This window comes from Mustela putorius, unplaced genomic scaffold (assembly GCF_011764305.1).
Source record: "Mustela putorius furo isolate JIRA1106 unplaced genomic scaffold, ASM1176430v1.1 tig00000905_pilon_pilon_pilon, whole genome shotgun sequence".
NCBI lineage: Eukaryota > Metazoa > Chordata > Mammalia > Carnivora > Mustelidae > Mustela > Mustela putorius.
The window spans coordinates 347,856-366,741 of NW_025421511.1; the positions used below are offsets into that span (position 1 = coordinate 347,856).

General features: G+C 49.5%; 1 protein-coding gene across 1 annotated transcript; it reads right to left on the reverse strand.

The window, feature by feature from the left end:
• Positions 1–7,748: 7,748 nt before the first annotated feature.
• LOC123393623 (beta-defensin 108B-like) lies at positions 7,749–11,449 on the reverse strand. Its single transcript, XM_045086165.1, has 2 exons — positions 11,271–11,449; positions 7,749–8,079 (listed from the first exon to the last, which is right to left on the reverse strand). The coding sequence occupies exons 1-2, from the start codon at positions 11,446–11,448 to the stop codon at positions 7,919–7,921; spliced, it is 339 nt and encodes a 112-aa protein (XP_044942100.1). The 5' UTR covers position 11,449; the 3' UTR covers positions 7,749–7,918.
• Positions 11,450–18,886: the final 7,437 nt, after the last annotated feature.

Below are 18,886 nucleotides of genomic sequence, written 5' to 3' on the forward strand. Positions count from 1 at the left end.
AAATTCAATCATAGCGAAAGACTTGGGGAAACTTTTCCCAGGATAGATGTCCTTTGCCATCTCGGCAGAATAAGCGTTATGATAATTGTACTTTGTTTTAACCAAAATTGCACTCTCTGGCTGAAAGTCTCTGTTGGGTGTGATCATCAGCTTCTGGGACGGTCCCAGTTGATCCCTGAGTCCTTTTGTGTTCATGCCTTTGTGCAACTCCTTTCCTTAGAAGAGACAGGACCTGTGAACAGGCGACAGCAGGTGGGGGAGATGTGACTTCCTAGACTGGGTTATAAAAAGACCATTTTTTCCCATCTTGGGCACCTTCCAAGCCCTTTCACTGGCTTATTCAGTTACTCTGAGTAAAGCCAGCTGCCTTGTTCTGAGCTGCTTTATGGAAAGGGACCAGTGACTAGCTGTTAGCTAATGAAGACCTGAGGCCTGTCAGCAGTGACATGGGTGAGCTCAGGTGTGCATTCCCCTCTCCACCCACAGCCCAACCTTCAGAGGAACCTCTAATCCAGACCAAAAGCTGCACAGCGACCTCCTCAGAGCCCCCAAGCCCGAGGCACTGACCTGCGCCTCACCATACAAATTGTTTAGATAGTAAATGCTCATCATTTTACGTTGGTAAGTTTGGAGTAATATGTCCTGCAACAGTAACTAGCCAGTAATACAAGTACACATCTGTCCTCTAGCAAAACTGCTTCTGTGGGGCACGAGTTCAGGTGTGAGGACACCTGCGGTGGCAGAGCTGCGTTTCGGGGCTTTTCCGGCCACGGGCTAAAGGGGTGAAGGTATACATGTATGTAAAATCACTGAACAAATGATCCTGTACCCCTTGCACACACTTACACATCTGAGTTTGTATGTGCACATGTGTGTATGAGAGAGAGATGGGATTGGGGGAGAGAGAGAGAGAATAAAGAAATATCATGAAACAAATCATTGGTTCAGCATTATTCCTAGTTATAAACAAACACTTGATGTTTCTTTTTTCAACTTTATGCTCATTGTTGAAAGAAGGAAGATCAATGAATACTTGCGGATAAAGCTGTAAGAGACACTGTAGATTCTGGGACAAAATAATCAGTTCTCTTGGCAGTAACCATGATGAGGAAGTGAGCACAAACCGTTACAAGGCTCCGTTACAAATTCCATCCCCAGTCCTCAGGAGTTATCAGATGACGGTGAAAGACACTAACAAGGGTCTACCTAGAGCTCTGCTTTGTTTCCTCTCTTTGCTTCACTCTGAGCTTCAGACGGCTCACAGTTCGTGGCCATCTGATTCCGAGCTCTGAGTGCCAGAAAGAAAAGGCTGTCCACCACGTCTGTGGATTTGAGCCCGGGGGAATCTCTCGCATTTTCTGATTCACTCCCAGTGTGGCCGTTTCTCTTTTGCTCAATTCCCCCTGCCCCAACCCATTGATGATCACTTCTCATCTCCCTCCTCCCCCACCAAACCTCACTCAATCAGCCGTACCACGGCCTATTTAAAAATATCGTCTGCTTGTTTTTTGTTATTTTGCTAAATGTTAGTTTCACTCATTCTGTACCTTTACTATATCACTTTATTCTTTATTTATACCCCAACGCTGCTGATTGCTGTGTAGAAGGAAACATAATTCCTGTAAGATTTTGTTGTGTACTGTTATGTATTTGGACCTACTAGTGTGTTACATGGTAAATAATGAAACTGACATTTTAAGTGCTTTTTTTATACTAAAATACTTGGTGGATATTTAAATAGATATCTAAGAGTTTTTTAGGGATGGTCTTTTGTTAGTGGAGTAGTGTGAAACATGAAAATTGTTTCTGTGGGTACACTAGGGAACATAGTCATTGCCATATTTATCCTTCCATTTAGTTGAATGGAATTGTACATTTTACATTATTTTTCATAATAATCCTATATACTGTGTGGGAATGTTAGTTTCACTGCTAGGTAAACCAGTATAAGGAGGACCTTCATTATTAGTTCCTTTCTGGTTATTAAGGACACTTTTGAATTATTTTTTGCTTTCTTACCTTTGTTTTCATTTTGTTACTGAATTCCAGTTACATTGCGCGATCAGCAAATGAACTAGTCTCTGTTGTTTGCACTTCGGATGATTGAGGATATTGGATCAGTTCTTCTTTGTGTCCCACAGAAAAGAGAAATTGCATTGTATCTCCCTTTATAATTCTTCAAATGGGACACAGGTCTTCCAGATTTTACTCTACAAATTGTTGTTTTAGATCCTCTAGAGTCTGAATGTGTTTTTCACCCACTTGCTCTGTCAGTTGTGAGTGACGAAGTGTGGTCTTCATTACGCCTTGTCACTGCATCCATTAGGTAACGGGGCCTGTCTGTCCCTGCAGGTATATAGGATGACAGCGCGGTAGCCAAAGCCACGAAGGTAGAATCATGTCAGTCGGGACTCAGTAGACTAGGATGTACTAGTGCTTTGAACAAATTTAAAACTGGATTTGATACACGGGTAATGAAGGGCTCAAGGGAGTGTTGGGTTACCCAGAGATAATTGCCGGCAGCAGGTGCCACATCTCAGGAGGCAATGAAGTGGAAGAGACCAGAAGCCTGCAGAGGGGTCCCCTGGTTGTCAGGCCTCTGAGGAGGGGCACGCTGCCCAGCCTGTGTGGGTACGCCTGGAGTGCCCAGGAGAGACTTTTCAGCGTCAACCCTCAGACCTATGCAGAAGGTCAGGAACTAGTCACCGATGTCTCTGTGAGGCCGTGATGACATTGGTCTAGTAGAACCCTAGGAAAGGGGACGCTGCGGCTGGCTGCTGCTGTGGTGGCAACGGTGACGGGAGCAAAAGTGAGGAAGGAAGCCTCTTCTGCTCTTCTCCGAACTCCAAATTCCAGCCCAAGGTTTGTGGTGACCTAATTGGAAGCAGGTCAGCGAAGGAGTCTGGGAAGTGTAGTTTGCTCAGTCCCTGTCCCACCCAGCGTCGCCTGGAGGAGAGGGACATAGGAACAAAGTGGCCACAATGGTCTACATTTGGAACAGCCAGAATTTTCTTGGACGTGCAAATGCTTTATGTGATTGTTATAAATCTGTTTATAATTTCTTTGACAGATTTTAAGTCATTTAGGGAAACTAAGTTCCATGGCAGTATACAAAGACTCCATATGGAACTGGGAATGAATTCATCAGATTTGTTTGGAAAAATCAGACCTGGTTCTAATCGGGCCAGGAATTGGTCAGACGTAGGAAAAGATGGAGAAGCAAAAACAAGAGAGAAAGAGTCTGTAAGAATAAAAAATATCAGTAATTATGCTGAGGGTCCAAAAGTTACTTCCATGTGCTGCGTGTCCACGGATTAAAGCCACCGTGTCAAGGAGAGCGGGGGTGGCAGTTGGGGGGGGGGGCTCATGCCTATGTACAGGTGCTCTGGGCTCCCCTCCGGAGGCTGCAGCATGTTCTTGAGGCAGAACATTTACCCACTTCTGCTCTTCTGGTTCCTAGCTCCGTGTCAAAGCCTAGAGCAGTCTTTTAACCAGCGCTGCCGACATTGGCAGCAGACAGTTCTCTGTTTTCACCATCGTTCCCGTCCACAGCAGGGTGCTGCTACCATCCCCGGCCCCCAGACATTAGACAGCGGAGGCGCATTCTAGAGGCCGGAACTAAAGCGTCTCCAGACATTGCCAGTTATGTGCCAGGGGCAAAACCTCCTCCCGTTGAGAACTCCAGGTTCTGGGTTCACCTGGGTGGCTCAGTTGGTTAAGTGTCTGCTTTCCACTCAGGTCATGATCCCAGGGTCCTGGGATCGAGTCCCGCATCGGGCTCCCTGCTCAGCAGGGAGCCTGCTTCACCCTCTGTTCCTCCCCCTGCTCTTGTGCTCTCTCACACTCCCTCTCTCTCTCAAATAAATAAAATCTTAAAAAATAACAAAAAACAAAAAAACCCTCTGGTTAATGGCATCTAAATCCTGACGCACGGTCTGCTTTCCTCTGGCTTTTTGGACCAGTTCTTAGGACTGAGGTTTAACTCTAGGATTACGAGGCTGCAGCTGACTTTGAATGAACCCAGGAAGAAATGAAGGTTCTGTGACTGTATCGGAGCAGGGCCAGATGGGATTCTGTCTCTGCCGCCCAGTATCAGCGCTCAGGGCTTTTAACGTTGGGCTGTGAGAGAGGAAGAGGTAGGTTTTCTGCGTGACTGGCCTTCCTCTGGGTTTTCATCTGCCCCTGCCGTTGTGCCAGGCCTCCAAGGTACAGGGAAGTTATGGGGGTGGAAGCTGTGGTTAGTCGGGAAGGCCATGTTCTGGTGGAGAAATACAGCAGATTCTTAATAAATGAATTCCAGCATGTCACGCTTATTTAATGAAACAAAGGCACAGTTATTAGAAGGTAGATAAAGGGAGCACCAAAACCCTAAGACAGGAACAGAGATATTATTTGTTTTGTTTTAAGTTGGAATTATTGAGATGTATCTTATATGCAGTGAAATTTTATTCATTAAAATTCCTTTCTTCCTTCCTTCCTCCCTCTCTCCAGAGGGAGAGAGAATTTAGTGTACATTTCTGTGAGTTTTGAAAAATGCATGTGTTTGGGTAGCCAACATCACAGACATGCACAGAACAGCTCCCTTACCTCCAGAAGTTTCATCACGTCCTTGTGCTCCGGCGCCCAGCCACCGACAGCCCCTTGGCCATTTAGTTTTGCCTTTTCTTATTTCTTAGGTGAATTTTGATAGTTTTCTTTGAAGGAATTTACCCTTTTTCATCAGAGTTGTTGAATATAATGACATAAAGCTGTACCTTAGAAGACCTGCTAATTGACCTGAGATCTGCAGGATCTGGTTCCTTTCTTTCATTACTGATTCTGGTCATTCGTGTTCGATTCCTCCACTGACTCTGTCTCTCATACCAGCCTGTAAGGGGTTGTACCTTTCATTCCTCTTTCCAAAGAACCAACTTTTGATCTCATCTTTCCTCCCTATTAATCTTCTGTTTAATTAATTTCTCTTATTATCTTTATTAATCTCCTGCTTTTCTTTTTTAAAAGATTTTATTTATTTGAGATAGAGAAAGCATAGAGAGAGAGTACAGGTGAGGGTCAGAGAGAGAGGAAGAAGCAGGCTCCCTGTTGAGCAGGGACCCTGATGTGGGGCTTGATCCCCAGACCCTGGGATCACGACCTGAGACGAAGGCAGACGCTTAACCAACTGAGCCACCCAGGAGCCCCAATCTCCTGACTCTCTTGTTTTCGATTTAATTTGCTCTTCTTTGACAATATTAGCATATAGAGACTATAAATTTATTTCAGAATGCTAATTTAGCTTTATTCCACACATTCTGATACGATGTTTTCTCTTTTTTATTCGATTCCAAATGCTCACTCATTTTTTTTTTTTAAGATTTTTATTTATTTATTTGACAGAGATCACAAGCAGGCAGAGAGGCAGGCAGAGAGAGAGAGGGAAGCAGGCTCCCTGCCGAGCAGAGGGCCCGACGCGGGGCTCGATCCCAGACCCTGAGACCATGACCTGAGCAGAGGCATAGCAGAGGCTTAACCCACTGGGCCACTCAGGCACCCCTGCTCACACACTTTTATTCAATGTATTGTTTAATATCCAAATATATGAGAATTTTCCAAATACCAAATACTAGTTTCTACTTCTGGTAGGGTCACAGGACACACCTTGTATGATTTGGATACTTTTGTTTATCAAGCCTTGTTTTGTGGTTTATATGGGTAAATGCACACTTAAAAAGAATGTTTTTTCTGCTGTAGTCCTATGACGTTTTTAAATAATATCAATTAGATTAAGTTAGTTGTAGTATTATTCAGATCTTTTATATGCTTACTGAGTGTCCTCTTATGTTACTAGTAACTGAAAAAGACATTTTTTATTGAGATATAATGGACACATAACATCGTACTAGTTTCAGGTGTACAGCACGATGATTCATTGTATGTGTGTTGTGACGTGATGGCCGGCACCAAGTCTCAGGAACTTCCGTCATCACACAGAGTTACAAATTTTGTTTCCTCGTGATAAGAACTTTTAAGATTTACTCACATGTACTGAGTATTATTATTACAGTATAATTATTGCATAATTATTACATATACGATATATACGCACATATACAATGTAAAATATTGTGTAATTATACAGTGTTATTAACTGAAGACATGGTGCCATACATTATCCGAAGGGCTTATTTATTTCATAACTGGGAGTTTGTACCTTTTGACCCTCTTCACCCATTTCACCCCCACCCAACCACCACCCCTGCCTCCGGCAACTTCCAATCTTTCTCTGTATCAATGAGTTCAGGGTTTTTTTTTTTTTTTCTTATTTCACTTAATACAACATCATCAACATCCATCCATAGTGTCGTAAATGGCAGGATCCCCTTAGTTTTGTGACTGAATAGTATTGGTGCACATGCGTGTGTGTGTGTGTGTGTGTGTGTGCGCACGCATATATCACATTTTCTTCATCCATCCATCCATCCCTGGAACCTGTTTCCATGTCACCTCACATGGCAAAGGACATTGGGGTGGAAGGTGGAAATGAGGAGGCTAATCCACTGATCTGAAAATAGGAGAGGATCTTGACTTAACCAGCGGGGCCCAATGTAATGACAAAGCTCCTACAAGAATGGAAGAGGGCGGAGGCAGAAGGTAAGTTTTGAGGGTTAGGATGTGAGAAGGACCAAGCCTGTTGCTGGCTTTAGAGGTGGGCAAAGAAGCCTGGTTGCCCATGTCGTACGGGGCCGCCCACCGCTGCTGTCCCAGCCACGGGGAGAGGGAGCCATAGAGCTTCCAGAAGGGAGTTCAGCCCTGCAGACACCTTCATTTTGACCCGTTGAGATCCACGTCATTGGGTCTTTGGTTAACTTCAGACCTACAGAGCTGTCAGATAATGAGTTGTAGCCCACTAAGTCTGCAGCAGTTCGTTAGGGCATGCCTCCTAAGGCAATGCTGTGCTTTACGGGATGGAAGGAAGAGCCAAGTGGTCATGCCCAGTGAAAGGTGGCCAAATGAGAAATTCCATGGACCTTAGCCAGGAAGACCAGGACAGGCCAGAGCCCTGCCTTGGGAAAGCATGTAGAAGGATTGTCTTGGATCTGGTGGGTATTGCTCTGCCCGTGATTCAGATTTCCACTGAGGGCTGACTGATGTGGGGGAATCCTACTGTGCAAGTTTCCTGTATGTTGCCCCTTTGTCAGGGAGGGAGACCCACTAGGCTGCATAGTATGAGGTAGCACGTTTTCCCAGTGGAAGGGGGAACAGTGTCCTCAGATGAAGTGTTGGGGGAGCTCGTCCACACCCGATAGAAAAATGGGAACCAAACAGTAATGGGCTGAAAATGAACAATATGACTTTCTATATTTTTATATTTTTTAAAGGTTTTATTTAGGGGCGTCTGGGTGGCTCAGTCAGTTAAGCCTCTGCCTTCGGCTCAGGTCATGATCCCAGGGTGCTGGGATGCAGTCCTGCATTGGGCTCCCTGCTCAGCGGGACGCCTGCTTCTCCCTCTCCCACTCTCCCTGCTTGTGTTCCAGCTCTCGTTACCTCTCGCTGTCAGATAAATCAACAGAATCTTTTTTTAAGAAGGGGGGGTTATTTATTTGTTTGATAGAAAGAGAGAGAGAGCATGACTGGGGAGTGACAGGCAGAGGGAGAAGCAGGCTCCCCAATGGGCAGGGAGCCTAATGCGGACCTCGATCCCAGGACCCTGGGATGATGCTCTGAGCTGAAGGCAGATGCTTAATGACTGACCCCCCCCCCACCCCGGCACCTCCAATATGAATTTTTAAAATAGGTCTTATGTTTGCTAGTTTTGCTTTATTATTTATTTTGGACTCAAAATAATCCCTGGGAGAAGACAGAAATAAGAGACCTAGAGAGAGTGCACAAAATAGAGAATAAAACATCCGTAGAAACTCAGAGCTTCAAAAAGAGTTCATCATTTCTTGGGTGTGGTCGGCTCGATGACAGGCTCGTTCCCCATGGGCAGGCAGCACGACTGGCCGTTTAAACATCTCCCCGCCTGGTGTTCGGATTCAATGCAAAATTCCTGGCAGGAGCCGTTTGGACGCTCACAGACCTCCTTGAATCTGCCCCTGGCTGCACAGGAGAGAGGGTCATTGTAGCTATTTACGTCTCCCTGAAATTTTATGGAATTTCCTGCTACAAGGAGTGTCTGGAAACAATCTTGGGTGGATTGTTGTTGTTATTTCTTAAACCAGGGCTTAAAAAATCTGCTTTCACTCAAAGTTTGGATTTGGGGCATTCTTGAAAAGCAGGCGCTATTGGCTGCATCTGAGGAATGAGAACCTAGCGCTGGGCCACCCCGTCTCCTCAGAAGGTCTGTGGAGCGTGCGCGGATGCCAGTCTTTCCTCCTCCCCATCTCCCGTCACTGCTCCGAGACCGTCAGCAGAGCAGCAGTCTTGTGCCGCTGATCTTGTTAGAGAAGGATCTGTGCACGTGCATCTTTCAAAAGTAGGACCTAGAACATGGATCTGGAAGGAGCAGATACTGCAGGGCAATGTCAGTGAGGGTGTTTTCCCAGGGTGGGGGGACAGCATGCCCACATCCCTAGTGGTAGAGTGTGTCCCTGTGGGGTCATGAATACACTTAAAAACATAGAATAGGACTGGACTTGTGTTCTCTTATTGTTGTGGGGCTGAGCCACACAGAAGGGGGCCCCTCTGAGCCGTCTAGTCGTCTCCATAACAAAGGGCGCCTTTTCCAGGACAACTTCTTAAGCTCTTGGCTGACGTTAAGAGAGGCGCCCACACAGGCCACTTGTAGGTGTCTGTCCCATGAAACACAAAGGAGTCTTTGAAGAGCTCAGATCAATAAAGGGCATTTATATACACTCAGTAAATCCCTGTGGAAGGAATTGAGCTGAAATTCAAATGTATTCGGTTGAGTTTAACTCCTGAGTGTTCACAAGGCAGTGAGCTAATTAATGGATGGGAAGATCAATATTGTGTTTTTACTGAAAATGTGAACTGGGAAATAATTGTAAGAGTATGGGTTGTTTTTTTTTTTTTATTTGGGGGTTTTAAAAAAGATTTTATATTATTTATTTACTTAGAGATCACGTGTGAGTGTGCGCGTGAGTGGCGGGCAGAGGGAGAGAGGAAATCTCTAGCAGACTCTGTACTGAGTGCAGAGCCCAGTGTGGGGCTTGAGCCCACGACCCTGAGATCATGACCTGAGCTGAAATCAAGAGTCAGATGCTCAACTGACTCAGCCACCCAGGCGCCCAGTTTTCTGTTTTAAATCCGTCATAATACTAAGTGCTGAGCACTATGTAGAAACGAGCTGCAGTCTGAGCTTTTCATTCCCTAGACTGTGCCTCTCTCCCTTTTACCTATGACTCGGCTGCTGTCCGTAGACAGGCCCCATTTCCCGTGCGCTGAAACCGGCCCCTTGCCACTGGGATCGGGGAGGGGAGGGGAGGAGGATATTGCAGTAGGCCAAGCGGTGACAGGAGCTATCTCGTGAGATGAATCAGTCATTCCTGGACTTCTTCCATTCCCTGATGGGTGGTGTCCCCTGAGGAGGAGTCCTTTGGGCACAGGAATCACAGCCTGTCCCCACCTGTCCCCACCGGAACCCGGCCGAAGGCTTGGCGTCCCGTGGGTATCAGTGAGGGGGTCACGGATCAGAGCCCCTGCCCCTCCTGGAACACGCTGGCATGGAAGCTGGTTGTTCCCATGTCTTGGTGCTACATGTGTGATCATGCTGAGGTTGACCCCTGAGCATTACATTTTTCAGTCGCAAGGAGCTTTGTAAAAGATGATGTGCTGTCACTCGTGTAAGGATCCACGTCCCATTAAGGGCATTTTTCTTGTTTTACTCTTTGCTAGTGAATCGTGTATTGCAGGCTCACAGCCTGCAGCACCAAACCTATGTTGCTTTGGGTTTTTGTCTTTCTTTTCGTCATGTCTAGTCCTCACTTGGGAAATTTCTCCTACTTCCATGCCAGGGCACTTTTTCTGGGCTTGGTGGCCCTCCCCTGGGCAATAAGCCACCAAACTTCTCAGGAGTCAGGCGCCATCTTAGCTTCCTTGTATATCTGCTTCTTAGAAGGGGCTTGACTCTGGCCCTAACAGGTATCTGATCACCTGATACTGGTTTCCCACTGGTTTCCACATCGGAAACTCTCCCCCTCCTTCCTCCAGACTAGCTCTCCTGAAGCCAAGTTGCATTTGCCTTATAAGTTGCGCCTTCCCCTCAAGCCTGGAGGATCCCAGCCCGTTAGCAGTAGGCGATCCTTTAAGACGCAGAGCTAGCTAGAAAAGTGGGGGCTCACCAGGAATAGGCATTCCTCCCATTATGTTTTCTGGCGGAAATTTGGGGGAGCATCTTTTGGTGAATGACGTAAAGCATAACCGTCAGCAGTCCCTTCAGCTGTAACAGGACAGTCCACCTCCACACACCTATGCCCGTCTTCCTGTCCCTTCCTCTTCCCTGAGGCCCGGAATTCTCAGGAACCGGGAGAGGAAGACATTCCATTCGATGTAGAGCAGGAGGTTGCTTCTTCCTCCCTGAATCTAATGCCCGAGTTCTAGGAAATGGAATGATACATTTGGGCTGTCCAGTGCCTTCCTCGGGCGAAAGTGAGGAGGGCCCCCCATTACATGTCTGTGCAGGCCCCCTGACACCTGTGCGACCCATGCCTGCAGGCTGAGTGAAGGGGACACAACTCCCCTGCTGTGTCATTTCTGATGCCTTGTGGCTAAGTTCTGCGGCCGAAGACTGAACGTTAAAAAGGAGAAGAAAAACCAGGGGTTGGGGTGGAGCCTGGAGGGCCAGAGTTAAGCGCAGGAGACCAGCGGTACAGAGGAGCAAAGGGCTGGACGCCTCTTAGCCTGGAGAAGGCCGTTCAAGGAGACCCCCTTGCCCATCCCTCTGCCGGCCCCGGCTTTGTGGCTTTTATGGTTCCTGACTTTGGCTGCAAGTAAGCGGAGGGCTTTGGAAACCAAGGTTTCCTAGAAGCATGCCCCATTTGGGGGTCCTCCAGATCTAGAAGCTGCAGGTGAACCTGCCTAATTCAGATCCACTTCAGTGATGGAGCAAAGAGGGCTTCGAGGACTCGAGACACCCTGACTTCACGTCAGCTGACTGAGAGCTGCCGGGGGCGCCAGGAGGCAGCGGGCCGCAGGTCCCGGCCGCCGGGCCCCGGATTTCCTCGGAGACCCCCGCTCGCGGGGCAGGTGGCGGCGATTTGGCTCCTACGACTGGCGGCCCCCTAAGGCTCGGGCACTGGGCTGGCAGCAAGGCTTCGGCGAAGTCCCTTTACCTGGCAGCACTCGGCTCACGAGGAGGAGCGCGGCGACGAGGAGGGCCGCGAGCCGCCCGGCCGGCGGGAGGAGGCTCGGCCGCATTTCCGAGAGGCCGCGAGCGCTTCCGTCCGCGGCTGTCTGGGGCGGCGGCGTGTGTCTGTCTGTCTGGGCGAGAAGCGCCCTTCCGCACCTCATTAGCCACACTCGTGGGCGGAGGGGCGCGGTGCACGCGCGGGGGCCTTCGTGGGAAACCGGGAATCGCTGTCTTGTCGGACGCTCCGTTCCTGAGGAGGCGGCGCCGCGTTCTGCCCGGGAGAGCTGGTCGCGGGGGAGCCGGAGCTGCAGTCGCGCTGGCCGCAGATCAAAGGGCCCGAGCAGCCCGTCCGGGGTCAGTCACCGTGAGGAGCCGGTCCGCCGGGCCCGTGACCGACTGCAACCGGAGAGCCCGGCTCCGCGGGGGTGGACTCGCTCCCGGTCCGAGCGCCCTCAGGGCTGCGCTCCGCCGCCGCTGTCCGCCCGCGAGCGCCCTGCCCAGAGCGCCCCCTACCGGCGCCGCGCGGGTGCGCTCGTCCTCCGCCGGGACCGCGCCTCGCTGCTCGAGCCGGCGCCGCGCGGGCACTTCCTGTCCAGCCCTCCCGGTGCAGGCGAACAGGCAGAGCCGGGAAATGCCACGGACCGTGGGGGCACGAGGTCTGGGTTTAGGTGCCGCGTCTCCACACCGGCGCTGGACTCGAGGCGGGGACCCCGGCAGGAGGACGGTCGTCCTTGGATGTCACCGGCGCCTGCAGCGATGCGCTCTGTGGAAGCCAGACCGGGGGCTCTTAGTCACCGTCGCGCGTGAAGCCAGCGTGGGGGGGGGGGGGGCTTGCTCGTGCCGCCGCTCAGACCCACTCCCAGCGTTTTCCGTCTGGTGGCCAAGGTCGGCTTTAACCAGTTGCCCCAGTGATTATTCTGAAACGTCTTCTGGAATTCTCACCGGCAGGATCCGCGCAGATCGTCCCTCAGATTCTTGCTCGTTCGACTGGCAGAGAAGCCGAAGTTCTCTGGTCTCAGGGCGCGTCTCGCGTTCGGCGCGCGTGACTGACCGCGACGTGCGTGCGCCCGCGTGTGTGCGGTGCGGCAGGGCGAAGCACACATCTCAATCCGAGCAAAACGAAATGCCGGTTTGTAACAACACTCAGAAACCGGCCTGGGGGCTGCTGGATGGGCAGGGCGGCGGCCGCAGGGGCCAGACGGGACTCCGGACCGGGACAGCGTGAGGGGACAGCGGGGAGGCGAGCAGTGCGCGAACTTCGGCCCCCGCGGTGACGTGTGTGGAGAGACGCGTGCAGGAGGCGCCGGCGTTTCCCCCCGAGCGCCCCGTGACGGGCGACGCCGGGCAGAGCTCTGGAATAGCGAGTGGGCTGGAGGCCAGCCGCCCGCCGGGCTCTTCCCGGGCTCCCCGCCAGCCGCCGCGCCCTGTCCGCCTCCCTCCGGCCCGGGGGCGCCGGTGCGCGCCAGCAGCGGGGGCTGCCCGGACCGCGGGGCCCGAGTTCTCAGGGGTCGTGAGAGGGGTCAGAGCTGCGGGCCGGAGGGACAGGGACCCTCGCCCTGGGTGGAACGAGCTTAGTTCGCCAAAGACACTGGCGTCAGCCGAGGCGCGTGCACGGTGAGGGAGAGGCCGCGGGGGAGGGAGCCGTCGGGAGAGCAGGTCCGGCCCGCGCCGTCGGCCCGGCGCACATCCCCGGCGCCTGGCTTTCCAGCGCAGCGCCGGCGTCTCTGCGACGGGCCCGGAAGCCCAGGACACTTCCAGAGGCTCCGGCCGCTTTGTAAGCCAGCCCGGTGCATGTCGTTCGGAGATACGGGTCCTGGGGTCCTGGGGACAGAAAATTCTGGGAGGGCGCAGATGAGTGGGAAACTCTGTCCAGGCTTCTGGTCAGGAGCCCTTCCTCGGCCGCCAGGTTGACCTGGAACATACTCTCTCCACCAAAACTCCTGAAACTGCTTAAGTTTCCTGAAAGGTTTAAGTTTCTCTGTAGACCGGGACCTTAGAGAAAGCCTCCCTGTCCACCCTCCACCTCTGGGAACGTCTATACGAACCTCTGAGGGCCCAGAATCACATGCTGGTCCACAGGTGAAAGCAGGTCATCTCGCCCTTTCAGAGCCAGTACAGTTCGGGGGCCGAGGAACCATCCTGATTGCACGGACGGTGTAAGCAGCATCTGGGACCCTCCTGAGACTTGGGGGACTTTCTTTTCTTTTCTTTTCTTTTTAACATTTTATTCATTTATTTGACAGAGATCACAAGTAGCAGAGAGGCAGGCAGAGAGAGAGAGGAGGAGGAAGCAGACACCCTGCCAAGCAGAGAGCCCAATGTGGGACTCAATCCCAGGACCCTGAGATCATGACCTGAGCTGAAGGCAGAGGCTTAACCCACTGAGCCACCCAGGCGCCCTTGGGGGACTTTTCTAAATCACCGGAGGGAGGCCAGAACCACTGGTCCCTGGTTGGAATGGGGAGGAGGGTGTTCTGAGCCCACCAGAGCTTCCTCAAAATGTTCTAGGCCAGTTTGCATTCTGGAAGCTGCCATTCCTGACGAAAGAAGCACATGGAGGGCGTCCTGTGATGCCGGAGTTTCTGGGAATGGTCTGTGTTTCCATAAATGTGCAACAAAGGCTTTAGCTGTTCTGAAAGGTATTGGGGTGGGGGGGACAGGCCACCAGGGCAATGACTGAATTTTCTGAATTTTCCAAGGACCATTCTTCTATACAAAGCTGTCCAATTTTCCCAGCACCATCTATTGAAGAGAATGTCTTTTTTCCACTGGATATTTTTTCCTGCTTTTTCAAAGATTATTTGACCATAGAATTGAGGGTCCATATCTGGGCTCTCTGCTCTATTCTACTGGTCTATGTGTCTGTTTTTGTGCCAGTACCATGCTGTCTTGGTGGTCACAGCTTTGTAGTAAAGCTTGAAGTCAGGCAATGTGATGCCCCCAGTTTTGTTTTTCTTTTTCAACATTTCCTTAGCAACTCTGCGTCTTTTCTGGTACCATACAAGTTTTAAGATTGTTTGTTTTAGCTCTTTGAAAAATTCCAGTGGTATTTTGATCGGGATGGTGTTGAAAGCATAGGTTGCTCTGGGTAGTACAGACATTTTAAAAATGTTTATTCTTCCGATCCATGAACGTGGGATGTTTCTTCCATCTTTTTGTGTCTTCTTCATTTCTTTCATAAGTGCTCTGTGGTTTCTAGATCCTTTACCTCTTTGGTTAGGTTATTCCAAGGTATCTTATGGTTTTTGGTGCTATTGTAAATGGAATCAATTCCCTAATTTCTCTTTCTTCTGTCTCAGTGTTAGTGTATAAGAAAGGAACTAATTTCTGTACATTGATTTTGTATCCTGCCACATTACTGAATTGCTGTGTGAGTTCTAGTAGTTTGGTGGAGTCTTTTGGATCATGCCATCTGCCGAGAGAGAGTTTGACTTCTTCTTTGCCAATAATTCTTTTATTGTCTGTTTGCTGATGCTCAGACTTCTATACTATATCCAACAGTAGGGACAAGAGTACTATGAGAAACAACATCAAAACTAACGATGTACTGTTTGGTGACTAACATAACGTAACAATTTTAAAAAGCTGAAATTTAAACTTAAAAAAAAATTTCCAAGGTCCTGGAGGAAACACGGCTGCCCATGTCACTCCACGCCCCTGCTGGCGAGGAAACAAGAAGATCACTGCTTGGACAGACAGACCCAGGCCCTGTATGTCCTGACCACGAGGGGCCTGGAAAGAGCAGCTGGCAGAAGGGCAAGAAGGCAGAAAGGGCTGAGGTAGTGCTGGTTCTGAAAGTTCCATGAGGACAGTCTTCTGCAGGCAGTGGCGGACAGCCATGGCCCGGAGCCCTGCCTTCCTGCCCAACCAGGCACTGGCCCAGTCAGGGAAAGGAGCAGTGAGTGCCCTGTGGTGGCCAGGACCAGAGTGCTTCAACCTCTTCTCGATATTCTTCTCCTTTGGACGCCCTTGCACAGGTCTCTGTGTTCCCCACGCCCCCAGGACTCCCACCCTTGTCCTCGGTGGCTAGCGTTCACAATCACAGCCTGCAGGACACAGTGCAGTCTCCGACCGCAATGCAGCGTGCTGCATCAGTGCCTTGACCTTCCCTCAGAGCAGTGTGTGCACTAAGCTCCTCCCCCTTAGTTGAGTGTTACTGTAATTACAAGGATCAGGAGTATTTGTTATTTTGTTCATTAGCAGGATAGTTCTGCTGGTTATTCATCATTAATTCCTGTACTTAGCATTCTAGCCGGGGCTCCCAAACAGAAAGGAGTGACCAGACCCACACCACTCCCTCCAGGTTTCAGACCGAGCTGCAGCTCTACATCAGGTCTCACGTCCTGTCTTCCTTTCTGCCAACCAGTTTTCCCGGCTCCGTTATGTTCGCCGTGTCTCCATACCATGATTTCACCAAAGCCTGCTGGAGGGCATTGTCCTCGGTACTTCCCTACTAGCAGGGGGGCAAAACTGGCTGGCACCTGGGGTTCCAGGGCTTCTAGAGAGGACTTAGAAGATTCAGAGTTTGCTTGGACTGGCAGAGAGCCCTTTCCGGGACTTGTAGTCGAGCTCCGGCCTTGCACACCTGAGGTACATGGGAAATTTTCAGAGGTTTATGCAGTCCTACAACATAAATGCATACAGTTGTGGTTCCTAGAGCTCAAAAATGAACTTGGAAAACTTGTGGAGTCTCTGAAAGAGGGTAAAGAATTCTGCTGCCAATCTGAGAGAAAGGAGCAGTTCCACTGCCCGAAAGACAGTCCTGCATAAAGTTCTTGTGTTGGAGGAGCATGTGGATAAAATGGAAACCAAACAAATATGCCTCAGACCAGTGGAAACTCCTCCAGACCAATACTGGCTGAAGCTTGAATCCAGCCAGGGAAAACAGAATTCCCCCTGCCTTTCAGTGCTGTCGTGATTCACTAGTCAATACACAGAATGTGCCTGTAGAACCATTCAGGCAGGGTCGTCCCCGCTCGGGCAGCAGTGCACATTGGCAAAGCCCCATGCCTGGGAGTGTCAGGGGTAGCGAGGAAGAGCAAGAAGGGTCTCTTGGTGTATCCCAGTCAACAAGTGTTGACACACGAGCACGCGTGCACACACACAGTCACTCGTGGATAAAGAAACGAGGGCAGAAAGTTTGTGCACACTGGAGCCAGTAGGTAGTGGAGACAACGTTCCAGACTGAATTCATATGTAGGAAGTATTTTGTGACATGGCGGGGTCTAGGCATGTGGGGAGACTGTCTTTCTGCATGTGTGCTTCTGTGTACACTGGGCTTTGGGATGTAGGTTTCTACTGCAAGATTTCTGGAGAGGTTTGGGTCTGTTGCAAGGTCTGAGGACTTGCCACTTGTGCTGTTTGGAAAGTCAGCTGATGCTGGGCATGGGGTGTTTCCGTTTTTGCAATATGGGAGCAATATGGGAAGAACTGAGTGTGGAAGTGTTTGCATGATAAGGGGGGCGGTACGGGGGCTTGTTTTCACGTTTCCTGTGCTGGTATTAAGTGCTGTCAGTGTAAGTTCAGTCTTTGGCAGGTCGTCAAAGCAAGTTCAGTGGTGTGTTTTTAAGGGGCAGTTTGCTGGGCCATCTCCATAGCTTTTGGTGCATTTATTATACACTTTGTGGCTCACCACGGGGGGTTTTGTGTGTGCAGCTGGGACTGCAGGCATGTGTGCACATTGCCTGGCCTTGGTCAGATTTGGGATTTTGTATTTGGAGACAAGTTTATTTAATATGCATTCAGAAATGAGGGAGAATGTCATTGTGTTCTATACGGAGACGGTATTTAAATCCATAGACTTTTGTGGTTAGAAAGAGTGTAGGTAAATGGTGTATTCAAAAAATAGGAGCAAGAGACCCTTTAATAATAATGCTTTAATAATGGTTTTTATGGATATGTAAATGAGTCAGGAATAATTTTTTCCTGTGTTCTGAGCTACATAGTATTGAGATCTTATAGTTTTCTTAATTGCCACTAACAAAAAAGTTACCTGCCGCCTTTCACTAAATAGCAGAGATGATTACTGAGGGTTCCCCTCTGACATACACAGCCAGCATCCCAGTCGGCGCTCGTGCTGTCATCAGGCCATTAGAGTGACCATCTTCAAAGTGCCATCCTACAGGCATTATGATTATGTAGGGCTGTGTCAGCTCCTCAGAACAGGACTCATTCTTTAGTGAAGGCATTTTTATAAGGAATGCCTGGAAAATATTTTTTCATTATAATAATATAATAAAAATATAGATAGAAGTAATTATACTTCAATGCACTCGTTTTCACTTCTCAGCTTTCATGGACCTAATTCTCAGCCAGGCAGAGAGATTCAGAGATGTGGGCAGACACCCTCTTATGGGCTTGGCTTTTCATAGGGAACTTCCAAACAAGGCACATCTTGTGTGTACCCACGCCGTCACTTTGGTCAACCTCCAGCCTCCCGCAGCATTCTATGTGTAAACCAGAGCACAGATTTGATGGAGAAGGTGTCTTGGAGGCGGGATAGTTCACATCGGCAGAACTGCATCACTTGACGTCTTTGTAGAGAGCGGGGGATGGAGGAGGACTGGGGGAGAGGATCAGGTAGTTGGATTCCCTGACCCCAAGTCATACACAGCCCTCCTTAATCTGGGTCCAGTCCCGCAGATCTGAGACCAGTGAGTGAGCTCAGGTAAGTGATCTCTGCCCTGGTGGCCTGGAGGCACCATGGGCAGGGCTCCCCGGACTCCCTCCATGAACCCCCGTGTTTATTGTTCCCACTAAGAGAATATTATCCTTCCAGAACTTAAATCCATTGAGTCTGGGTATTTAATATTTTTTTAAAAATGTAAAAGTTGGAGAAATTTGTGTTAGGTTTTGGGAAAACCAGAAAAACCAGAGTTTTTCTTTGGGAAGCGTCTTTGAGAAATTTCTGCAGCAAGAATAGCTCAGATTTGGGGCGCCTGGGTGGCTCAGTGGGTTAAGCCGCTGCCTTCGGCTCGGGTCATGATCTCAGGGTCCTGGGATCGAGTCCCACGTCGGGCTCTCTGCTCAGCAGGGAGCCTGCTTCCTCCTCTCTCTCTGCCTGCCTCTCTGCCTGCTTGTGATCTCTGTCTGTCAAATAAATAAATAAAATCTTTAAAAAAAAAAAAAAAGAATAGCTCAGATTTAGTTTTGCCACATTCCCTCTGGCATGAACCTCAGAATTTACAGTAATAGAAAAGGAGACTTTCCACTCACGTATTTCACAATTAATATTTATTAAGGGTATAAATGAGGCAACTGAAATCTGAAAATCCAGTTTAATCGTCCTTTTTTAATGTCAGAGAACAGACATTTCAATAAGATGTATATGAAAAGAGGGGCGCCTGGGTGGCTCAGTCCTTAAGCGTTTGCCTTTAGCTGGGGTCATGGCCCCGGGGTCCTGGGATGGAGCCCCGCATAGGGCTCCCCGCTCAGCGGGAAGCCTGCTTCTCCTTCCACCCCCCCCCCCCCCCGCTTGTGTTCCCTCTCTCGCTGTGTCTCTCTGTCAAATAAATAAAATCTTAAAAAAAAAGAAAATAATGAAAAACGAATACTTGTCCACACTTGACACAAAACATTTAGAAATAGAAAAAAGCATAG

What these genes read in the sequence shown, in the direction of transcription:
- LOC123393623 (XM_045086165.1), bottom strand. Translation starts at nt 11,448, where the DNA reads ATGAGGTGCGGAAGGGCGCTTCTCGCCCAGACAGACAGACACACGCCG. An exon ending in CGTGAGCCGAGTGCTGCCAG is followed by an intron (nt 8,080 to 11,270) that starts GTAAAGGGACTT and finishes TCTCCTGTGCAG; the next exon opens with CCAGGGGCAGATTCAAGGAG.